Source organism: Hemitrygon akajei, chromosome 3 (assembly GCF_048418815.1).
Source record: "Hemitrygon akajei chromosome 3, sHemAka1.3, whole genome shotgun sequence".
Lineage (NCBI taxonomy): Eukaryota > Metazoa > Chordata > Chondrichthyes > Myliobatiformes > Dasyatidae > Hemitrygon > Hemitrygon akajei.
The window spans coordinates 113716373-113739134 of record NC_133126.1 but is presented as its reverse complement, the minus strand read 5'-3'; the positions used below and the strand labels follow the sequence as shown (position 1 = coordinate 113739134).

The following is a 22762-nucleotide window of genomic DNA, read 5'->3' as shown; positions in this document are numbered from 1 at the left end:
AATAGTGAGATTATTTTAGTACTGCTCCTTTAAAGAATGACTTCCTTATGTGCTGTACCTCTGCCGTAGGGACGAAGATTGCTGCATTGTTAGAAAAACCTAAACTGGTTCACTATCTTCCGGGAAGAAATCTTAATATTTTTACCTAGTCCAACCCTGGGAATATAGTTGATTCCTAACTACCACCCTAGAAATGGGCAGAGTCCAGTTCTACCACTGATTTCCACATTCCATAAATGTGAATAAAATGTTGACATTTGTACCATTGAACTGTTTGAAATAATGGTTAAATTCATTGTGCTTTGCAGTGTTAGATCTGTAATTGTGTTTCAGTAGTTCATACTCTGATTATGATGTTTCTTCCCAGTCATGCTCACAAGAACACAGTCATGGAAGTTAAATGGAATCAAAATGGTAACTGGCTTCTCACAGCGTCGCGTGACCACCTCTGTAAAATGTTTGACATTCGGAACTTGAAGGAGGAGCTTCAAGTCTTCCGAGGACACAAAAAGGAAGCTACAGGTCAGTAATGGTTGTCTTTACCAAATCTGTGCATGTTAGGAGCACAGACTTCTAGAGTCAAACAAAATCCTAAATTCTCATAATATGTGTGCTGAGCACAATGCCTAATCTAAATTTCTGCCTTTGTATAACCCATATCCCTCTATTCCCTCTATTCATATGCCTATCTTCCTTAAACTTCCTACTGAGTTGATGAGAGACCCAAACTTGGTGTTTCATAGAGCAGAATGTGCTCATTAAACCCAATCAGGTGTAACGATTGTCTATGGTTGCAATGTATATGACCATATATAAGATATTTGGCAAAGTCCCTTAGAAGAGATTGTCACTGCTGTAAATCACATGTGATGGAAAGCATTTTGTTAATGTGGTGAAGAAACAGGTTGAGCATCAGGAAGTAGGGACTAAGGATGGTAGCTAGGTACTGCTTGTGGCAGAAGGTTAACGGTGTCCTGGAAGGTGATGGAAACATCAAGTTACAAGGATTTATTAAACAAATAGGAAGAACAGTGGGAATTGGAAGGCAAAAGTGATATCAACACTGAGCCTAAATTTTCAAAATGGGGAAATGCTATAAATATTGTAGGCTCAATGTGATGTACATTATAAGGCTGTTTATATATCATAAGGAATGAAAAGAGGAAATTTTACTAGAAACTGAAGGTGGTCGAATTTGGAGCTCCTTTTTTGCTGCATGTATACTCTACATCAGCATGTTTATCCAAATTTGTGTTTCTCTCATAGTTTTCACAGGATTTTATTTTTATTTACTAGTTCACTTGAATGTGAATGGAGCTGTATCCTAGGCCAAACTGGATAAAGATGACCTGTATTCTTCCCAGATGGCTTTTGGAACAGTCCTGTAGTTTCAAGGTTACCATTAATGAAGCGCACCTTTCAAAGGATTCAAGCTTGTGTCTCCAGATCAACAGTGAAAATTCATGGATATTAGTCCAATAACTCAGCCATTATTCTGCCATGCCTTGTCAGTGATTACCTGTTTTAAGTTTTATTTTTTCCTTGGGTTTCAACAATACCACAGAACCCAACATATTGATATTGAGGTTGGGAGCCTATTTTGTGTCCAGTTTGGAGTGTTGAATCCATTTTGTATTCTATTGGTGTCTTGGTTGGTCTTTCATTCGTTTTATTTGTCCACAACTATCAAACTGAACAGTTTGAATGGAAGAAAATTATCTGCCCTTGATACTATGTTAAAGGAGACTAAGTTCCATCTTGTCACATAGAGGATTAAGTAGTGACGAATACTTGCTTCAGTGTTTCAAATAAAAACATTCCATGCTAATCAACCCTATAGAGTCAACCAGGACTAGAAGTGGGAGGGGTGGGGTGTGGCAGCTTCTTCCTGTTTTTCTAAACAGTACAGCTTAATGATTTTAATGTTACAGTGAAATAAACCAACGCAAAAATAACTATCACTGCACTTAGTTGGGTATCTCCTTTTGATTTTTTTAAGTTCTTGCAAGAAATCCCCAAGGTCCAGCTTGTCATTACATGCAACAGAGTAACCTGTACATTAAGAATAGTCTTGTTTTGATCTGATGTTTATCAACAATATGCGGAATGAAAAATAAGCACAATCCTCAGTTAATTTGTAAAGACTAATTCTGTAAATTTTTACACTAGACTTGAATCTTACTCTGGTATCTGCAGTGTAAGCATTACTATCTGAACTTTCTCTTGGTAAATGGGCCCTGTGCTCAAGAGAGGGATAGATAGGAAAAGGTTCCAGGGCACTGGAATTTATGACAAGGTTGCTATGGGATTCATAAACACCTATCTGCTTGAACACATTGTATCAGAAAGCCTATGGGTTGATGATAATGATGGAAACTAATATGTGATCAGACCATTATGTTCAAGTTAAAGCTAATACATCTACTTACAGATCCTTACATGTGCAGATGCTGGAAGAAAATAAATATTTATTCTTGCAGTGTACTGAGGATTGTATTTATTTTTCCCTCTGCATATTGTTGGTAAACATAATACAAAAATATTCAAGGTCACCTTGAGTTACTTGCAATTCACAGCAAAAAAAAAAAGGAAATCTGAAAGAACATGAAGAACAGCAGTAAGGTCAATGACCTGAAATGTTAGCTTTTGTTCCTTTTTCCATAAATGTACCTGCTTAGTATTTCTAGGCTGTCTTTATTACTAATAGTGCTCATATGGAAGAACGTAATTAAAGATAGAAACTCGTTAACTATGAGCTTCTCTTCAAATCATATTTGTAACTTCATTGATGGCATCCATCTGTCTTGAAGGACAAGGGGTGTGAGCTATGGGTCAGTCCATTGTAGAGCTGACCACTCCGGGGCACAAGCCTGAGCAGAAGGAATGAAGATCCTGGTATGCCCAGTTGTCAAGTTTCCCTTCTTGGCCTCGTGTGTAGTCCAAAGGAAAGCACCAGCTTGGCTGCAGGAGCTGCTGGAAGGATGTTCAGTGACGTCCAGCCGTCTTAGGGGCTCTACTCTTGATTTTCTGTCTGGGTTTACTCCTGTAGCCTTTGACGCTCCCAAGACTGCCCACAAGGCAGTGGGACTATTTGCCAATAGTCAGGAATCTGGTTCACGCTCTGGTAGACCTGCATCCTACGTGTGCAGGTTGCAGACTACTTCCACCTGTCCTCTGTAGTTCAGCCTGAGTCGGAAAGGAGTTCAGTTTCTGTCTGTCGCCAGCGAGAAGCTACATGTGGCTTGCTGTTGGAGAGGCTTGCGTTTCAGCTCTCCTTTTCGCAAGACTGCTAGCCAGCAATGGAAGCTGTAAACGAGAGCTACAAACACTACCCACTGTACTACCACTACCAAAATAGATGTGTCACAACAACCAGTGTGACACCATTAATCATCATTAATCCATGCAATTTGCTAGCATGTAGGTTAAAGTGATTTTCTTGATTGATAGCACCCTATTTTATTTCAGAGGAAATTGAGCAAAAATGAAGTGGTTTTCATGCTTTAACATTACTTTCCTGTTAAGTATTAGCATTGATCCAATTTATATCTAAGCAGATTATTAGGATGAATTTGTTTTTCTCACTTTTAAGGCTTGCATTTTAAAGAGCAAATGCCATACCAAAAAGCAACATAATATTTATAATTTTTTTTATTGGCAGTTGTCAGAGTGAAATAAACTGCTTAATTTTATACACTGATTTGATAAAAAATTGTTAGATATGAAAATAATGTTGTCCAGAAGTTTCTTCAGAAATCCGAAATGAGGTGAAAATCTTATGGTTACAGCTGTTTTATTAGATGTTCGTCACAGTACAGGTCAGACAGGGTCAGCCTGTACCAGCAAGCAAGGCTGTAAAGTAACGAGAAAGTTGTGAGCAGTGACTGATTCACACTTCAGCTTTGCAGACAAATAAACTGCAGAAGTACACTCACTGGCCAATTTATTAGATACTCCCTTTATCTATCAAAGTGGCCACTGAGTGTATGTTCGTGATATTCTGCTGCTGCAGCGCATCCACTTCAAGGTTCAACGTGTTATACAGTCAGAGATGCTCTTCTGCATGCCACTTGTAACACGTAGTTATTTGAGTGCCTGTCATCTTCCTGTCAGTTTGAACCAGTCTAGCCATCTTCCTTTGACTTTTTTCATTAACAGGGTGTTTTTGACCACAAAACTGTTTTTCACAGTATTCTCTGTAAACTCTAGAGACTGTTGTGTGTGAAAATCCCAGTAGTTCCTGAGATGTTCAAACTACCCTGTCTGACACCAACAATCATTCCACGGTCAGAGTCAGTTAGATCACATTTCTTCCCCATTCTGATGTTTGGTGTGAACAACAGCTGAACCTCTTGACCATGTCTGCATGTGTTTATGTATTGAGTTGCTGTCTTGCGAATGCTTGATTAGATATTTGTATTAACAAGCAGGTGTTGAGGTGACCCTAATGAAGTGGCCACTGAGAGTATATATTCTGTAGATGCTGGAAATCTTGAGCAACACACTCTAAATATTGAAGGAACTCATCAAACCTCGTGGCATCTATGGAGGGAATCTGGGTTTCAGGCTTAGACCCTTCATCAGGACTGGAAAGGAAGGAAGCAGAAGCCCGACTTGTTGAGTTCCTCCAGCATTTTGATTCTGCTGCTACAGAAATATAGTACACATTATTAAAAGATTAAAGACAAATGGGTGATTGTACAAATATAAAGAAGCAAAAACCAGTAGGAAAAGCATAAAAACAATTATCTGGCCCCTAATCCAACATAACTTTAAAAAGAGTGTTTTAAAATCACATTTACTTGTCTTTTTACAGAAAAGAGAGTAAAAATCTCTCTCAAAATCTTACAGTACAATTAACAGAAACATATTTGTAAGGTGATTTAAGTCTGTATCCTCTTTTAATTCCTGACTTCTATCTGCTTATAGCTGTGGCTTGGCATCCAGTGCATGAGGGGTTGTTTGCCAGTGGGGGATCTGATGGCTCTCTGCTCTTCTGGCATGTTGGGTGAGTAAAATTCAAAATAATATTCAAAATAACTGTCCTCTGGAAGACTTCCGGTAAGATGGCGATTGATTAGCTGCTCCGAACTTTTGTTCCGTTACTGTCGCTACCTTTGCACTAAATGTCTCCATTTTTTAAACCTTAGTTAGGAATTATTTCGGTATCTCTTACCTGCCTGTGAATATATCTAACTTACAATGTCTAGCAAGAGTTCTAAATCCGGGAGAAAAGAAGCCATGACCGCGTCGGACGAGACGATGGTTGCGCTGGGAAAGCTGCGAGACGAAATCTTAAAGGAATTTAAAACCGCTTTCAAACAGTTAGAAGACAAACTGGATCGGATCAACGATAAAGTGGACAAACATGCTGAACACTTATCTCGCATCGATTCGACTTCTGAAGATTTAGAAAGTCGTGTTCGATACTTGGAGATTCTCTGTTCCAGCTTAGAGGAAAAATCTAATAAACTTCTTTCCAAAATGGTGGATCTCGAAAATCGTAGCAGACGCTGCAACATCAGAATTCTGGGATTACCAGAGGCGACTGAAAAGGGACCAACCGTGAAGTTTTTCGCCGAGTTTCTCTGTGAGTTATTCGGGAAAGATTTGCTTCCGAAGCCGCCCGAGCTCGAACGGGCCCACAGGGTTTACATTCCCCCGGAATTCTGGGTTCCCGTCCGAGACCAGTAATCCTGTGTTTCCATCAATACCAGGTAAAACACAGTCTGATTGTGGAGGCACGTCGCAGAGGCTCTTTTTCTTTCCAGGATACAACCATTCGCTTTGTGGAAGATTTTGCACCCCAGACCTTAAAGATGCGCGCTGAGTTTAAAGGCGCAATGAAAGTGCTTTTTGATCGTGGTTTCAAACCTTCCCTTCGTAACCCTGCTGAGCTACGAATAAAGCTTAATACCGGGGAATTCAAGTACCGTAGATTCCGGACTACAGAGCGCACCTGATTAAAAGCCGCTGGCTCTAATTTTAGAAATAAAATAAATTTTTTACTTGTAAAGGCCGCACCGGATTTTAGGCCGCACCGGATTTTCGGCCGCAGGTGTCCCACGTTGTAATATGAGATATTTACACAGAAAGATATTACACGTGAGGATTTTTTAACTTTTAATTAAATCCATATGGTAACAAAAACAAATACATATTGCAAATGCTTTTTTTCGAACCGTGCCCGTAACGCGGCTACTTTTAAATATACGTTGCGTATACTTCTTTACTGAACAACATTCCAATATCTCCTAACGACTGGTAAAAAATATATATACTGCAGCCTACCAGGAAAAGTTATTGATCGCCTTTAACTTAAGCAGCGTTTTCGCTCCGCCGCTCGCCCCCTCCTTTCCGTTTATCGCAAACTGGTATCCCACAAGACGCGGCGAAACCGGGTGTGACGTCATAGCATCCCGCGATGTAGTACAGAAAACAAATATAGTTAAAACTCTTCTAACTTTAACTAGAAAATGAATTACTAAGCGAAAATATTATAAACTAAATAACTGCCATAAAGGCAGCACAATGCTTTTCTTCGAGTGTTTTCCATGTTGATGAGGGTGAGTACAAATGACTGATTTACAATAATTTAATTGTGAAAGTGCGCTTGATTTATCGTACAATTTCATTGGACCTCTGTGAACTACTCATCAATTTTATTGGTCTACTGTTACGAGGCAAAATGTTTACGAGGCGGCATGAAAAAAAATCATGTATTAGCCGCTCCGTTTTAAAGGCCGCAAAGTTCAAAGCTGTTCAAAATGTGGGAAAAAAGTAGCGGCTTAAAATCCGGAATCTACGGTAGTTCAAATCAGCAAAGGAAGCTGAAGCGTTTGTGGCAAGTCTTCTGGCTATCCAGTCATCTTCGGAATCTGATCGGACCTCTTAAAATGGTGGATAAGTACTCCTCGTAGTAAAATTACTTTCTCTGGACTCGGAATTCACTTGAATCACTCAGACATTATTCATTGAAACTTTAAGGGCTGTTGACAATCTCTCCCGGGATTTGGTGTGTGTGTAACCTATCTTTATTCTTGTATAACTTTACCTACAGAGTTCTACAACTAATTCTAACTTGTTTTGGAGGTTCGAAGTCTTTAGTGAAGGCTTCCCTGTTTGTCGGTTCACAGTTCAACTGCTGATTTATTTTTCCTTTGCTTTAAATATTTATTTTATCTTTTTCTTTTCTTCACCCCTTTTTTCTAATCTCTGAATTTTTCTCTCCCTTCTCTGTAAATGGTTGATAAATACTCGTCTTGAATTTATAATTTTCCCCTTCCCCTTCTTTTTTCTTTTTCCTTCTTACCTTTTTTTTTCCCTTTCTCTTACTTTATTCTTCTATAATTTTTCGCGGGTAGGTTAGTTTCGGTTTTCTTCCGATTTTCTCTGTATTAAGTTGTATATTTCTGCAGAAGGTGTTCTAATCTGTAGTTATGTTTTCTAGTGCATAAACTAGTTATTATTTGCTATAGTATTTATACGGAACTGTTGTTAATGACACAGATCTGGAAGTTGTATTTGGGTTAATTTTTTTGGTAGAGCTAGCTACTTGTTTTGGTAGCCGTCTAGTTTTGGGTTGTGCGGGTGGGGTGGATTTTCCAGTTCCAACATCTCTTTATTGCTTAGGACATGTTTATATTTTGACCTTACGAATCTATGTTTACATCTCTGCTCCCAGACTGCTATTGTACTGCTTGATTTTTTATATGCCTGCTGCCTTTTATGCATTAGTAATTGATAATGGCTAGTGCACTTAAATTCGTGAGCTGGAATGTAAAGGGACTGAACCACCCTGTTAAAAGGAGGAAGGTATTCGCACATATTAAACAACTCAAAGCTGACATTGCTTTCCTCCAAGAAACTCATATTCGTTGTTTTGATAACTCCCGGCTTCTGTCAAAGTGGGCGGGTCAGCATTTTCATTCATCCTTTGCCGCTAAAGCCAGGGGAGTTTCCATTCTTATTAACTCAAATATTCCTTTTGAACTCCATAATAAAATATCTGATACAAATGGCCGTTTTATTATTGTTTCTGGTAAACTATATAACACTAAAGTTGCACTAGCAAACCTGTATGCCCCCAACTTTGATGATGTTAACTTTTTTGAACGGTTCTTTTCCTCACTACCAGACTTAAACTCATACTCTCTTATATTGGGTGGTGACTTCAACTGTTGGTTGGATCCTAAACTGGACCGATCGTCCTCTGTTACCAGATCACCTACTAAATCTGCCTTAGCTATTCAATCGTTTCTCTCTAATTTTGGTATCTCTGATATATGGCGTTTCCTCCATCCTACGGAGAGAGATTATTCTTTTTTCTCACATGTTCACCATACCTTCACTAGAATTGACTATTTCTTACTCGATAACCAACTTATCCCATTTGCCCACTCTTGTGACTATCAGAGTATACTGATCTCTGACCATGCCCCAATTACCCTCTCTCTGAACTTTCCTGGTCTCCCTCAGAGGAACAAACACTGGCGGTTCGATTCAACTTTACTATCGGATGATGATTTCGTAAAATTTATTAAGGACCAGATAACCTTTTATTTTAACACCAATACATCACCTGAAGTGCCATCCCAGATTGTCTGGGATGCCATGAAAGCATATCTGAGGGGTCAAATAATCTCTTACACAGCAAATCTCAATAGAAGATCCCGTGCAGATCGAGCAGACCTCATTAACCAGATTAAAGATTTGGATCAAATATATGCCCAAACTAAGAACCCTGAATTATACAAGAAGCGCGTTGAACTCCAAACTAAATTTAACCTTCTGTCCACTCAACCTGTCGAACGCCAACTTCTCGAAAGCAAGAGCCGCTTTTACATTCATGGGGATAAGTCTGGTAAATTCCTAGCCAATCAGCTGAGGCGTTCCAAAGCCAAACAACGTATTACAAAGATCCGGAAGGAGAAGAGACTTTACATCGGATCATTTAGAAATTAATGACGCATTTAAAAATTTTTATTCTCGGCTTTATTCCTCTGAATCCCTGAATGACAATATCTCTGTGGATCAATTTTTACAGAATCTGAATATCCCCTCACTTTCATCTGATTTCAAAGCCAAACTCCTATATCACCAGAAGAAATATCTTTTGCAATTTCTGCACTGTCCTCAGGGAAATCTCCTGGACCTGATGGGTTCCCTGTGGAATTTTATAAATCATTCTCCTCACTTCTTTCTCCTCAGTTACTTTCAGAATTATCTGACTCATTTAATTACGGCAAATTGCCACCCTCTTTCAATGAGGCATCTATTATTCTTCTTTTAAAAAAGGGCAAAGACCCAACAGAGTGTTCCTCGTACAGGCCGATCTCTCTGCTCAATGTTGATGTAAAGATCTTAGCTAAAGTGTTGGCTCATAGATTAGAAACCGTTATTCCCTCCATTATCTCTGATGACCAAACAGGCTTTATTAAAAACCGTCTCCCTTTTTTTAACATTCGGCGTCTATTTAATATTTTATATTCAGTTCCAACTGGGACTCCTGAGTGTGTTATCTCCCTTGATGCGGAGAAAGCATTTGACCGTATAGAGTGGAACTACCTTTTTGCAGTCTTAGAAAAATTTGACCTCGGCCAAAGTTTCATCTCTTGGATCCAATTGCTGTACCTGTGTCCTACTGCTTCTGTTCTAACTAATTTTCAGAAATCCCAAGTATTTAATCTCAAACGTGGCACCCGTCAGGGATGCCCCTTAAGTCCCTTTCTCTTTGATTTGGCTATAGAACCTCTGGCGATAGCATTTCGAAATTGTCCTGAATTGACTGGGATTTGGAGAGGGGGTGTTGAGCATAAAGTTTCTCTCTATGCTGATGACTTATTACTCTTTCTCTCAAATCCGTCTACATCCTTACCTCTAATGTTTTCACTTCTTGACCAGTTTAGCCAGATCTCTGGCTATAAACTCAACTTACATAAGAGTGAATTTTTCCCAATTAATAAAGAAGCACAAGAACTAATATTTCGTGATCTCCCTTTTAAAGTAGTCCATAATCAATTTACTTATCTTGGAATTACAGTCGCAAGGAAGTTTAAAGATCCCTTTCGTGAAAACTTTGTCAATCTTTCATATGCTATAAAACAGAGTCTGGTACAATGGTCACCTCTATCTATGTCCTTGGTAGGTCGTATTAATGTTGTTAAAATGTATGTTCTTCCCAAATTTTTATACTTATTTCAATCTATCCCAATTTTTATTCCTAAATCTTTTTTTGATTCCTTAGACCCTATTATTTTGTCGTATCTGTGGCAGAATAAGCGCTCTAGAATTAATAAAATCCACCTCCAAAAATCTAAAAAAGAGGGTGGCATGGCTTTACCTAACTTTCGCTTATATTACTGGGCAGCTAATATACGTTGTGCTGCCTTCTGGTCTTTCTTCCATGGTCAACCCGAGTGCCCTAACTGGGTGGCAATGGAGTTGAGCTCCACTAAAGAATTATCTATATCTGCACTTCTTGGCTCTGCACTCCCTAGCAGTCTGCCCAGATCAATAGCTAATCCTCTGGTCAGACACACTTTGCGTATATGGGCTCAGTTCAGGAAATGCTATGGTTTCCAGGGGTTTTCCGTTTCTAGCCCTGTCGCACATAATCACCTTTTTTTACCTACTACGTACGATTCAGCATTCCATGTTTGGTACAGGAAGGGCATTAGACATTTTGAAGATCTCTTCATTAATAATCGCTTTGCTTCTTTTCAGCAGCTCTCCGTTAAGTTCAACCTGCCTAACGCTCACTTTTTCAGATATCTCCAAATCCGACACTTTACTGCTCCTTTAATTCCTAACTTTCCTGAAATGCCTGCGAAAAATGCTATGGACCTATTTCTTTCCATTAATCCACTAGGTAAAGGTTTAATTTCAATTATCCAAGATAAACTAGCAGCCTTACGACGGGCCCCTGTGGATAAAATTAAAATGGCCTGGGAGCAGGATTTAAATATCCCCTTATCCGAGGAGAGCTGGGACTCAGTTCTCAAATCGGTCAACTCAACCTCCCTTTGTGCTCGCCACTGCCTCTTACAGTTTAAGATTGTTCATAGAGCCCATATGTCTAAATCTAAACTATCTCGATTTTACCCTGGCATTAGTCCGCTTTGTGATAAATGCAAGAGGGGCGTGGCCTCTCTCATCCACATGTACTGGTTCTGTCCTAGCTTGGAGAAATTCTGGAAAGATGTCTTCACTACATTATCGGGTATTCTGAATCAGCACCTAGAACCCTTAATTGCTCTGTTCGGTTTTTGGGGCGAGACAGATTTATGTCTGGGTCCGACCAAATGCTGAATACTATCCTTTGCCTCTCTCCTGGCGAGACGCTTGATCCTCCTCAGATGGAGAGATGTTGCCCCGCCCACTCATGCGCAATGGCTTAACGACATTATGGCCTGCTTGGACCTCGAAAAAATTCATTATTCAGTTCTTAATTCAGATCTAAAGTTCCATAAGGTCTGGGGACCTTTTATCGAGTACTTTCATAACCTTCTTCTTGACTAGGGGTTTTTTTTTCTGTTTTTTTTTCTTCTTTTCGGTCCCTTGCTTTAAGCTCCCTTTTTCTTTTTTTTCTGGTAGTAGGCATTATTATCCTCTGTTGCTAAGTGTATTCACAGTCTGGGAGTTTGACTGTCCTGACTTATACTCTCTATATTGTGTGGTGGTTGGTCTGGAGTTGTTTTTTTCTTGTGTTGTGGGGATTGGGGAGGACACTAAGCTCACTTGTCTTTAATTTAGGTGCTTTCTTGTTAAATTCTCTTCCTTTGTAGCATATTGTTATTGTATGCTTAATCTTGCACTGTATTAATGCTCCCCACTGGGATTTGGGGTTTTTAATTTTGTAAAATGTTTTGAAAAACTAATTAAAAAATTTTAAATAAATAAATAAATAAATAAATAGAATGTCCTCTGCTGTTTTTCTTCCCTTTTGACTTGTTCAGTTAAAAGTAGGCCCATATATAATTTTTCTCGCCTACATCTGAACACACTGTAATCAATACCACACAAACCCACAAGAAAACAAGTTCTGCTCTCATGGCCAATATCTCTTCAGTCCATGTTTGCAAAACTTGATGATGACCTGTATTTTTAAGCTGTTCTCATTAATGTTCCACATTGTACCTTAACTGATCAGATTTTGTTAATGGATTTATTTGATTACAGTGTGGAGAAGGAGGTTGGAGGAATGGAGATGGCTCATGAAGGAATGATCTGGAGCCTGGCCTGGCACCCACTTGGACACATACTTTGTTCAGGATCCAATGACCACACCAGGTATACTTCAACTGAAAATAAATCAGAGGATCTCATGATTTTCCCAGATGTGTCATGCATAGAAATTTATAGTCAGGAAGGAGGTTATTGGCTCATTATGTCCATACTGGCCAAAGTGAGAGTTATTCAGATTGATTCCACTTCCTTGTTCTCGATCTTTAGACTGGAGTTTGCAACATTTCAGGTGGTTTTTGAATGCAACAAATATTTCTGTCACCACTCATTTCAGTTCTTGAGTTCCAGGACACCACCACACCACAATTTGTATGAAAGTAATGTTCCTCCAGTCTTTCTTCAACATATCAAGGCTACGTCTAGTGGCCACTTTATTAGCTACCTCCTGTACCTAATAGTGGCCACTGGGTGTATATTCATGGTCTTCTGTTGCAGTAGCCTGTCCTCTAGAGACTGTTATGCATGAAAATTGCAGGAGATCAGCAGTATCTGAGATAGTCAAACCACCATGTTTGGCACCAACAATCATTCCACAGTCCAAGTCACTTAGATCACATTTCTTCCCCATTCTAATGTTTGGTCTGAACCTCTTGACTATGCCTCCATATTCTTGTGCATTCAGTTGTTGCCATATGATTGGCTGATTAGATATTTGGTGTAGAGCAGGTGTACAGATGTTCCAAATAAAGTGGTCTCTGGGTGTAAGTTCCCAGATTATGCTATTGGAAATAGGTCAATCTGTTTGGCATACTGAGGTCTTCAATATTGTTTCAGCTTCCCCCAGCCCATCAGACCAGTGATCCATAACTGAACTTCTTTGGCATCATGCGCTGTACTGCCCTTGTATCCTTCCATGTAATCTAACACTGGTAATTGTACTCTAGCTGTGGCACCAGTGTTTTATGCAGTTCTGGTGTGGTCAAATTGATTTTTGAATCTTTGTACTGGCTAATAAATGAAAGCTTCCCTTAAGCATAATAATAATTGTTTATCTTGCTGCCTTAAGTGATTTAATGCAGGTCATTCCAAGAACCATCCTTTCATCTGCACACAGGATCCTACCATGTATTCCGTATGGCCTTGGCTTGTTTTTCTTCCCAAACGTATTACCTCACCATTCACTCATTCGTACAATGCAGAAGCATCCTTCTGTCGATCGTGTCCATCCAACATTATTGGATTACATTTTGTTTTAGGTTTATCACATATCACATAACTGATACCTTCCTGCAACCTTCTTCTCTACCAACTGCACTGCTACTACAGCCTCACAACAAACAGCTTTAAAACTCATTTGCGCTTTCCCTTAGTTTGAGCAATATATGGATTCAACTTGTCAATTTCTTTAAGTTCCCATGGGTTATTCTTCATTTGAACCTTGTAAGACACTTTACTAGCATAATATAGACATCATATACACAAAACTCATCAACCTTTTTACTTCATCACATTTATTCATGATCTTCCATTAATAAATTAATGCTGCCACTTAATTAGCCTTTAAGGGCTAATTTATTCCATCCCTTAATAATCTCAATACATTACTAACAGTCTATTAAATGTTCTGTAATAAAAATTTTAAATGCTAAAAAAAAAAAGCAGATCGAGGAGAGTTAATATTTTAATTGTCCACCCTTATTTCTTTTTAAATGAAGGATTATCTTTGTAGTTTCTGGTCCTCCAGGAAAATATTAATAAGCACTAAGAATTAGAGAATTGTGCTTCAAGTCTTCCCACATTTTTTCCTTCCTGAAGGCTGTCAGAAGTCTTTTATAATTACCAAACTAATATGAAAGTAGGTTGGATTTAATTCATTCCCCTAATTTATTATTGAACAATGCACTTTACAGAGCCTTGGCTCTGATTACACAGTCTGCCTGTCACATCTTCAAAGAATTCAAGCAAATTTGTCAAACATGATTTATCTTTCATAAAAACAGGTTGACTCCACTTTCCTAAATGAATAGTTATTGACTAGTATCTTGTCAACAATATATATAATAAATACTAACTGGCTTTGAACAAGGGACTCATGTTGGCTATTTTTCAGTCTTCTGGTTCATTCCTGGAATTTAGGAGGTTTTGAATAAATTCAACTGCAGCCACTTCCTTAAAGATGCAGGCTACTGAACCCTTGTAATTTGTCTGTCTCTAGCCCTCTTAAGTTTCTATAATATTTTATCCCTCATGATTTCAAATAACAGGGAGGAAATTATAAAAATCTCAATCACAAGTGATGTAAAATCCCACTGGGCATATGCGCAAAATACTCTGTGGTGAAGACTGATGCATGAACTAACTGCCATTTCTTTGTTTCCTGTTATTAATTCATCAGCTTCATTCTTTTGAGATCCCATGAAGTCTTAATACATAGGAGCAGAATTGAGCTATTCAACCTATTGAGTCTGCTCTACCATTCTATTATGGCTGATTTATTATCCCTCTCAACCTCATACTCTTACCTTCTCCCTGTACCGCTTTACACCCTAATTAAACAAGAACCTATGTCAACCTCTACTTTAAGTATACTCAAAGACTTGGCCTCCAGCGTAGTCTGTGGCAATGAGTTCCATGTATTCACTACTTCTGGCTAAATAAATTCCTCTTCATCTCAGTTCTAAATGGATACCCCTCTATTCTGAGTCTGCCTAGACTCATCCACTATAAGAAACATGGTCTCTACATCCACTCCATCTCAGTCTTTCAATATTCAACAAGTTTTCAATGAACCCCACCCTATTCTCTGGAAATGAATGCTAATATTGCATTTGCCTTCCTTACTACCAACTCAACCCTCAAATTAACTATTAGGGAATCCTGCGCAACAAATCCCAAATCCTTTTGCACCTTTGAGTTTTGAATTTTCTCCAATTTAGAAAATAGTCTACACTTTTATTTCTTTTACCAAAGCGCATGACTATACATTTTCCCTGCACTATATTCCATCTGTCACTTCCTCGCACATTCTCCTAATCTCTCTAAGTCCTTCAGCAGACTCTCTGCTTACACAAATTTACCTGCCCTTTTATCTATCTTTGTATAGTGCACAAACATGGCCACAAAGCCACCAATTCCTTTATCCAAATCATTGATACATAACGTGAAAAGAAGTAGTTCCAGCACCGGCCCCTACAGAACACCAGTAGTCTCTGGCAGCCAATCAGAAAAGACTACTTTTACTCCCACTCTTTGCCTTCTGCCAATCAATCAATCTACTAATCCATGGGCTCTTGTTCAGCAGCCTCATGTGCAGCACCTTGTCAAAGGTCTTCTGCAGATCCAAGTACACAAGATTCCCTGATTCTCCTTTGTCTATCCCATCTGTTATTTTCTCAAAGAATTTCAACAGATTTATCAGTCAAGATTTCCCCTTAAGGAAGCCATGATGACTTTGGCCTATCTTATCATGTGCCTCCAATTACCTCAAAACCTCAACCTTAATAATGGACTCCAACATCTTTCAACCATTGAAGTCAGACTAATTGGCCTATAATTTCCTTTGTTTTGCCTCCCTCCCTTCTTAAAGAGTGGAGTGACATTTACAATGTCCAGTTCTCCGGAACTATTCCAGAATATAATGATTCTTGAAAAATCATTGCTAGTGCCTCTGCAGTCTCTTCAGCTACCCCTTTCAGAACTCAATCTGGTTTAGGTGACTTATCTACCTCAGATATTTCAACTTCCTAAGCTCCTTCTCCTTGATAATATAACTACACTCACTTCTGCCCACTGATACTCCTGCCAGTATTTCTGGCATACTGCTAGTGTCTTTCACAGTGAAGTTCTTGCACCATTTCTTTGTCCTCCATTATTAACTCTCCAGCATCATTTTTCACCGGCCTGATATCTACTCTTGCCTCTCTTTTACTCTTTATGTCTGAAAATTGTTTGATATCTTCTTTTATATTATTACCTATCTTCATATTTCAGCTTTTCCCTCCTTATAGCTTTTCTAGTTGCCTCCTGTTGGTTTTTAAAATTTTCTCAATCCTCTTAACTTCCTACTAATTCTTGCTATATTATATGCCCTCTCATTTTATGTTGTCTTCAATTTCTTTTGTCAGGCTCAGTTGCCTCATCCTCCCTTTAGAAAGCTACTTCATCTTCAGGATGTATTTATTTTGTACCTTGCAAATTACCCCAGAAACACCAGTTGTTGTTCTGCCATCACCTATGCTAGTGTGCCCTTTCAATCAACTTTGGCCAGTTCCTCTCGTGCCTGTGTAATCCCATTTTACTCCATTGTAATACTGATACACCAGACTTTATCTTTGCTCTCTCAAAATACAGGGTAAATTCAATCATATTATGATCACTATCTCCTTAGGGTTTCTTTACCTTAAGCTCCATATTCAAATCTGGTTCATTATGCAACACCCAATCCATTTTGGGTTGCCATTTTTTCCAGAATTACCATTTCCCTAGAGGGCTAAACCACAAGCTGCTCTATAAAGCCATTTTGTAGACATTTTACAAATTACCACTCATGGGATCCAGCAACTGCCTAATTTTCCCAATCTACCTGCATGATTGTCGTAACATTGCACTTTTGGCATGCATTTTCTATCGCTGTTGTAATTTGTAGCTCACATTCTGGCTACTGTTCAGAGGCCTATATGTAACTCCCATCAGGGTCTTTTTACTTTTGCAGTTATGTAACTCTACCAACAACAATTCATATTCTGATCCTCTGTCAACTCTTTCCTTCTGTACCAATGGAACCATCCCACCCCCTCTGCCTACCTGCCCATCCTTTCAATATAATGTGGATCTTGGGATGATAACCTCCCAACTAAGATTTTCTTTCAATCATGTCTCAGTGCTGCCCACAATGTTATACCTGCCTATCTAACTGCTTTACAAAATTGTCTAGCTTATTCTGCATATTGCATACATTCAAATATAACACCTTCAGTCCTGTATTCATTACCCTTTTGAATTTTGCCCCCATGTTGCACTTCATCTCATTCCACAGACTGTAGTTTTGCCCTATCTTCCTGCTTGTCCTTCCTCACAGTCCCACTACACAGTGCATCTACTTGTATAGCGGCTGCCCCATCTTCAGCCCTATCACTCTGTTTTACAAACCCCTGCCAAATTTGTTTAAACCCTCCCCAGCAACTCTATTAAACATGCCTGCAAGGATATTGGTCCCTCTTGGTTCAGGTGTAATAGATCCCAATAATACAGATATTTGAAACCCTGCCCCCTACACCAATTCCTCAGCCACGTGTTCTTCTGTCATATCTTGCTATTCTTGCCCTTACTAGCGAGTGGTAGAGATAACTACCTTGGAGGCCCTGTTTTTCAGCTTTCTACCTAACTCTTTAAATTCTGTCTTCAGGACCTCCTCCCTTTTATTATTGAGGAGAACAGCCGCAGGGTACTCTGCACTGCCTGCCTATTCATCTTCTCTCCTATGTACCTGCCTCCTGTAACTTTTGGGATGACTACCTCCCTTTAGCTCCTTTCTTAGCGAAGACCTTCTTTGGTCAGGCTTGACTATGAATGTTGCGTCCTAACTCTCTACAGGATACGATACACAAACCAAGGCAGTATGATATGGAGAGCATGCTGTTGCCTATGTAGCAGGCTTGCCCCGCTCCACACAGTTGATGAATCCAGACCATACAATTATTAAGGAAGTATATTTATGAATGTTAGCTTAAACAAACAGTTATGAAAGAAAAAAGAAAAACAAAAGGCTCCATCATAATTAAACAGTCAAGTGTGCACAGGTTGGAGTTCAAATCTGCAAAATCTGTTGTGTCTGTTGTACTCACAGCACCAACTCCTGGTAGAATTCCCCCAACGAATCGCACATTCCCACCAGATTCCTACTGCCAGTTCTCTCGAGTTTCTCCTCTCTCCATCTCCCGCCAGAAAAGACCTTGACCCATCTCAGTGTCCGTCACAAAATCTCTCCCCCAGCGTTCTCTAGAACCTTTTCCCATTTCCACCATCCTGATTGGATGACACTACATTTCCTAAGCATCCCTTTATCTTTTTACAGGAACCCAAACACTACCAGCAGAACACACTACTTCTGCAGAAAACCATTACCTGAAGTACCCTATAACATTAGCAGTGAAGTCTTACACTCTCCTCCCACCAAAAATAGTCATGTTCTCATGACTTTAAAATTTATCAACCCATTATTAATAACACATTTTTCAAAAGAATTTTGTGATGTCAGGATCTCCGATCCATTTGTAAATGGTAGTGACATATCTTGCTAAGGGGATAGGCACAACACTCTGTTCACTCTGTTCTCCTGGTGCAGCATAGGCCAGCCTCTCTGTGCAACATATCCACAAATCTTTGCAATGCCCCTAGCCCCACCATACGAAACATTGATGCAGCCAGTTAGAATGCTCTCTGTGATACATCTGTAGAAATTTGTGTGTCTTTGCTGACATACCAAATTTCCTCAAACTTCCAATGAAATATAGCCACTGTCGTGCCTTCTTTGTAACTGCCTTGATATGTTGGGCACAGGATAGATCCTCAGAGATGCTGACAACCAGGAACTTGAAATTGCTCACTCTTTCCACTTCTGATCCCTTTAGGAAGACTGCTGTGTATCTTACCCTTCCTGAAGTTCATAATCAATTTTTGTGGTCACTGATGCTGAGTGCAAGGTTGTTGCTGTGACACCAGTCAAATAGTTCATACATCTTGCGCCTCTTCATCACTATTTGAAATTCTGCCAACAATAGTTGTGTCATCAACAAATTTATGGATGGCATTTGAGTTATGCCTAACCACACAATCTTGTGTGTAGAGAGAGTAGAGCATTGGGCTAAGCATACGTCCCTCAGGTATGCCAATGTTGATCATCACCAACAATTGCCACTTCGTATTTCCTACATTTTCAATTTAGCGTTACTCTTGACCTCTTGTTAAACACAGATTGTGCATCATTCTCACAGAATCCCTCTGATTGGGATAAGTTCCTGCTGAGCATTAGGGACCAGTGGTTTGAATATTTGTGCTGTTCATTCACTTCTCTCATCCTATTTTCTTAGTCCACTTTAAACAACCTCTCCTTCATACCTTTATAAATGCCCTAAGTAAGTTCAAGACCATGATTATAGATAGTCAGAGGCTTTTTCCCAGAACTGAATTGGTTGCCACAAGAGGACGCAGGTTTAGGGTGCTGGGGAGATGTCAGGGGTAAGTTTTTTACTCAGAGTGTGGTGAGTGCGTGGAATGGGCTGCCAGCAACGGTGATGGAGGCGGATATGATAGGGTCTTTTAAGAGACTTTTGGATAGGTATATGAAGCTTAGTAAAATAGAGTACTATAGGTAAGCCTAGTAATTTCTATGGTAGGGACATGTTCGGCACAACATGTGGGGTGAAGGGCCTGTATTGTGCTGTAGGTTTTCTGTGTTTCTATTGTGGTGCCATGGTCTTCACCCTCAGACTGCATCTAGAATTCTATCATATTTTGGTCGATATTTCCCAGGCAATCTTTAACCACTAAATCTAAAATAGCTTCCTCCCAGGTTGATTCTGCAATATGCTATCTTAAGCAGACATCTCTAATACATACTTCACAGATTTTATTCTGTAAGATAATCTTGCCAATTTGGTTTGTCCAATCAATAAGTAAAATAAAATCACACATGACAATTGTAGTACCTTATTGAAGGTCACATTTGTGGAATCCGTAGACTGCTGCTACCTATGTATTCTTTCATGATTTCAACCCAAACCAATCCGATGTTACTACTCACTGCTCTGTAACGTGACTCAGCATCCCTCTCGTTCCATCCTTGGTGTGCCTCCTTTACCCTTTGGCCTGTCGTTTTGGACTCTACAACCATATCCCTGTTATTAGTCATACTCATTTGTTGCTATCTGTGGTATCAGCCTATCTACTGCTGTATGCATTGAAATAAAGACAGTTAAGCTTCGATTTTTTGCAGTTTTTCCTAACACTATTTGCTCTTTGAGGTATATTTTCTATCCCAGCCTGATGCACTTTGCTTCTCAATTTCCCCAACACTATCCTGTGCCACTTCTTTCACATTTCCTTGTAATCTATTAAAACATATGCTCTTGGATCCAATCCCCTTCCTATTTATTTTAGTACAAAGTCTACAATTCTATTTATGCGGTTTGTCGGGACAAACCAGCGCAATTGAGGTGAAATCCATTCTGTTGGTAGAACTCTCATTTCCTGGTACTGGTTCCAGTGCCCCATGAATCTGAACCCTTGTTTATCACAATGAACTTTGAACCATGAAGTTATTTTTCTAAACCTATTTATCCTTTGCCAATTTTCAGATGGCCCAAGGTAATAATCCAGAGATAATCATCTAGTTTTGTTTCCAAGCTCCTTTCTAGTCCTAGCTATGTTATTAGTTCTTACATTGAATCCTATCCCACTCTCGTTACACACTTTCTCAAGTTCTTCTCTAGCCTAGAAGGTCCTAACCCTACCACCAGGCAGGCAACACAATCTTAGAGATTCTCTGTTTTGTGTCAGTTCCCCTAACTCTATCCCCTGTGACTTCCGTCTGCAGCAAATTCTGGACGAGAAATAGACCTGGAGATAAAATGAGAGATCGCTACAATCTTAACCTGCTTCCAGGAATGTCGGATGAAGCTGTGGGAGAGTATGGTAAGTGAGGAATATGCAATGGTAGTATACATTATGCAGTGTTTTCCAATGGAATAAATGGCAGAAGCAACCAGACTGTAATGTTATTGCACTTCACATTTGATTTCTAATTTACAATGTAATCTGATATATTAATGCATAATGTATCATAGTCTTTCCACCATAATTGTTTCTGTGTATGATTGAAATCTGATTCTTCCAGTTATATCTGGAATTCAGAGAGCACAGAAGATTTTTGTAGCCTCTTAGAAAGTTTCACAGGGCTGAGAATAACTTCCACTCCCAGTCTGTACTCTGATGTGATTGGTAAGACCAATGTGAGACAAATTAATTCACAGGTAGAGCAAGAAATGACAACAGGTGAGGCATAGTTTGGAAGGTGTGCACACTCCCTCCACCTTTTTCATAGGATTCCTCTTTGCTCCCGGTGAACAGACTCCAGGATCTAAATGCCTCTTCTCCATTGTGAGTCATCATGGAAAAGTCTACTCTAGTTTATAATACCTCTTGTCCAAATAAAGTGATCATAGTGGAAAGAAACATTTAAATATAATAGTACATAAAGATGAAAGTCTGTATAAATCCTGAAGTTTTGTTTATTTTGGAATTCCACAGATGACATTGAGCCAAACAGTCTATCCAGTATTCCTGGGATGGGCATTCCAGACCAGTTGAAACAAGCCTTGGAGCTGGAACAGACCAGTAAGTAGTCTACAAATAAGTTAACGTTAACAGCCAGGAGACGAGCTTCACCATGTTTTACTGTGGCCTAGTCATCATAAAATAGCTGCAATTGATTTAAGTTTAGAACTTACACTGAGTAAATGGTCTGGAATTAACTGAAAAGCTGTGATTGACCTTACCTTAGAAGGGGGAAGGTCACTGTAACTTGTGAAGTCGTTAGTAGTTTGCTATATTAACTTTGTGCTGTGTGTCACCTCATGATAGGCTCAACCACTAAGGAAGATGCACGGGATCCACAGTGACTTGGATGTTTGCATTCAGAATTGGCTTGTTCATAGGATAGTGGTTGATGGGTCTTATTCTGGATAGAGGTCATGACTACTGGTGTTGTAGATAAGTTAAAGAGCAAATACACAGTTAATCAGTTAATGACAGGATCCTTAACAGTATTGATGTACAGAGAGGTCTTAGAGTCCAAGTCAATAGCTCCCTGAAGGTGGCTGCACAGGTTGATAGGATGATAAAGAAGACATATAGTGTGTTTGCCTTTAGTAGTCGAGGCACTGAATTCAAGAGTTAGAGTCGTACAGTACAGAAGCAGGCCTTTCAATTCAACTGATCCAAAATTCCCATTTAAGCTAGTCCCACCTGCCTGCAATTTTACACATGTCCTTTTAAAAAAAAATACCTTTACATTCCATGTACAGACCACCCTCTTGGTGAAAAAGTTGTTTCCTTAGATTCCGATTAAATCTCTCCTCTGTCACCTTAAATATCTTGATTCCCCAACCCTGGGAATAAGACTGCATGCATTCAGAATCAGGTTTATTGTTTCTGACATACTGTGAAATTTCCTGTTTTGTGGCGGCATTGAAGTGCAGGCATAAGAAATTCCTGTAAGTTACAATGAAAAATAAGTAAGTAGCACAAAAGAGAAAGGGCAAGATAGTGTTCATGGACCATTCAGAAACCTGATAGCAGAGGGAAAGAAGCTGTTGCTATAACATTGAGTATGGGTCTTCAGTCTGTTGTACATCCTCCCTGATGGTAGTGATGAGAAGAGGAGATGTCCCTGATGGCAAGGGTCCTTAACGATGGATGCCGCCGCCTTGAGGCACTGCCTATTCTTAAAAGTAGGAGGCTGTGCTCATGCTGAAGATGGCCAAGTTCACAATCCTCCGAGGCCTCTTGTGCATTGGCA

At 39.4% G+C, this 22762-nt stretch overlaps 1 protein-coding gene across 3 annotated transcripts in view; it reads left to right on the top strand.

The window, feature by feature from the left end:
- wdr33 (WD repeat domain 33) overlaps positions 1–22762 on the top strand; it is a 134356-nt gene that overhangs the window by 84123 nt on the left and 27471 nt on the right. For all 3 annotated transcript variants that reach the window (XM_073040628.1, XM_073040626.1, XM_073040627.1), the window contains exons 9-13: positions 368–522; positions 4930–5008; positions 12181–12291; positions 20780–20877; positions 21493–21579. In XM_073040628.1, the coding sequence (XP_072896729.1) occupies positions 368–522; positions 4930–5008; positions 12181–12291; positions 20780–20877; positions 21493–21579 (530 nt within the window). The remainder of the gene's footprint in view (positions 1–367; positions 523–4929; positions 5009–12180; positions 12292–20779; positions 20878–21492; positions 21580–22762) is intronic.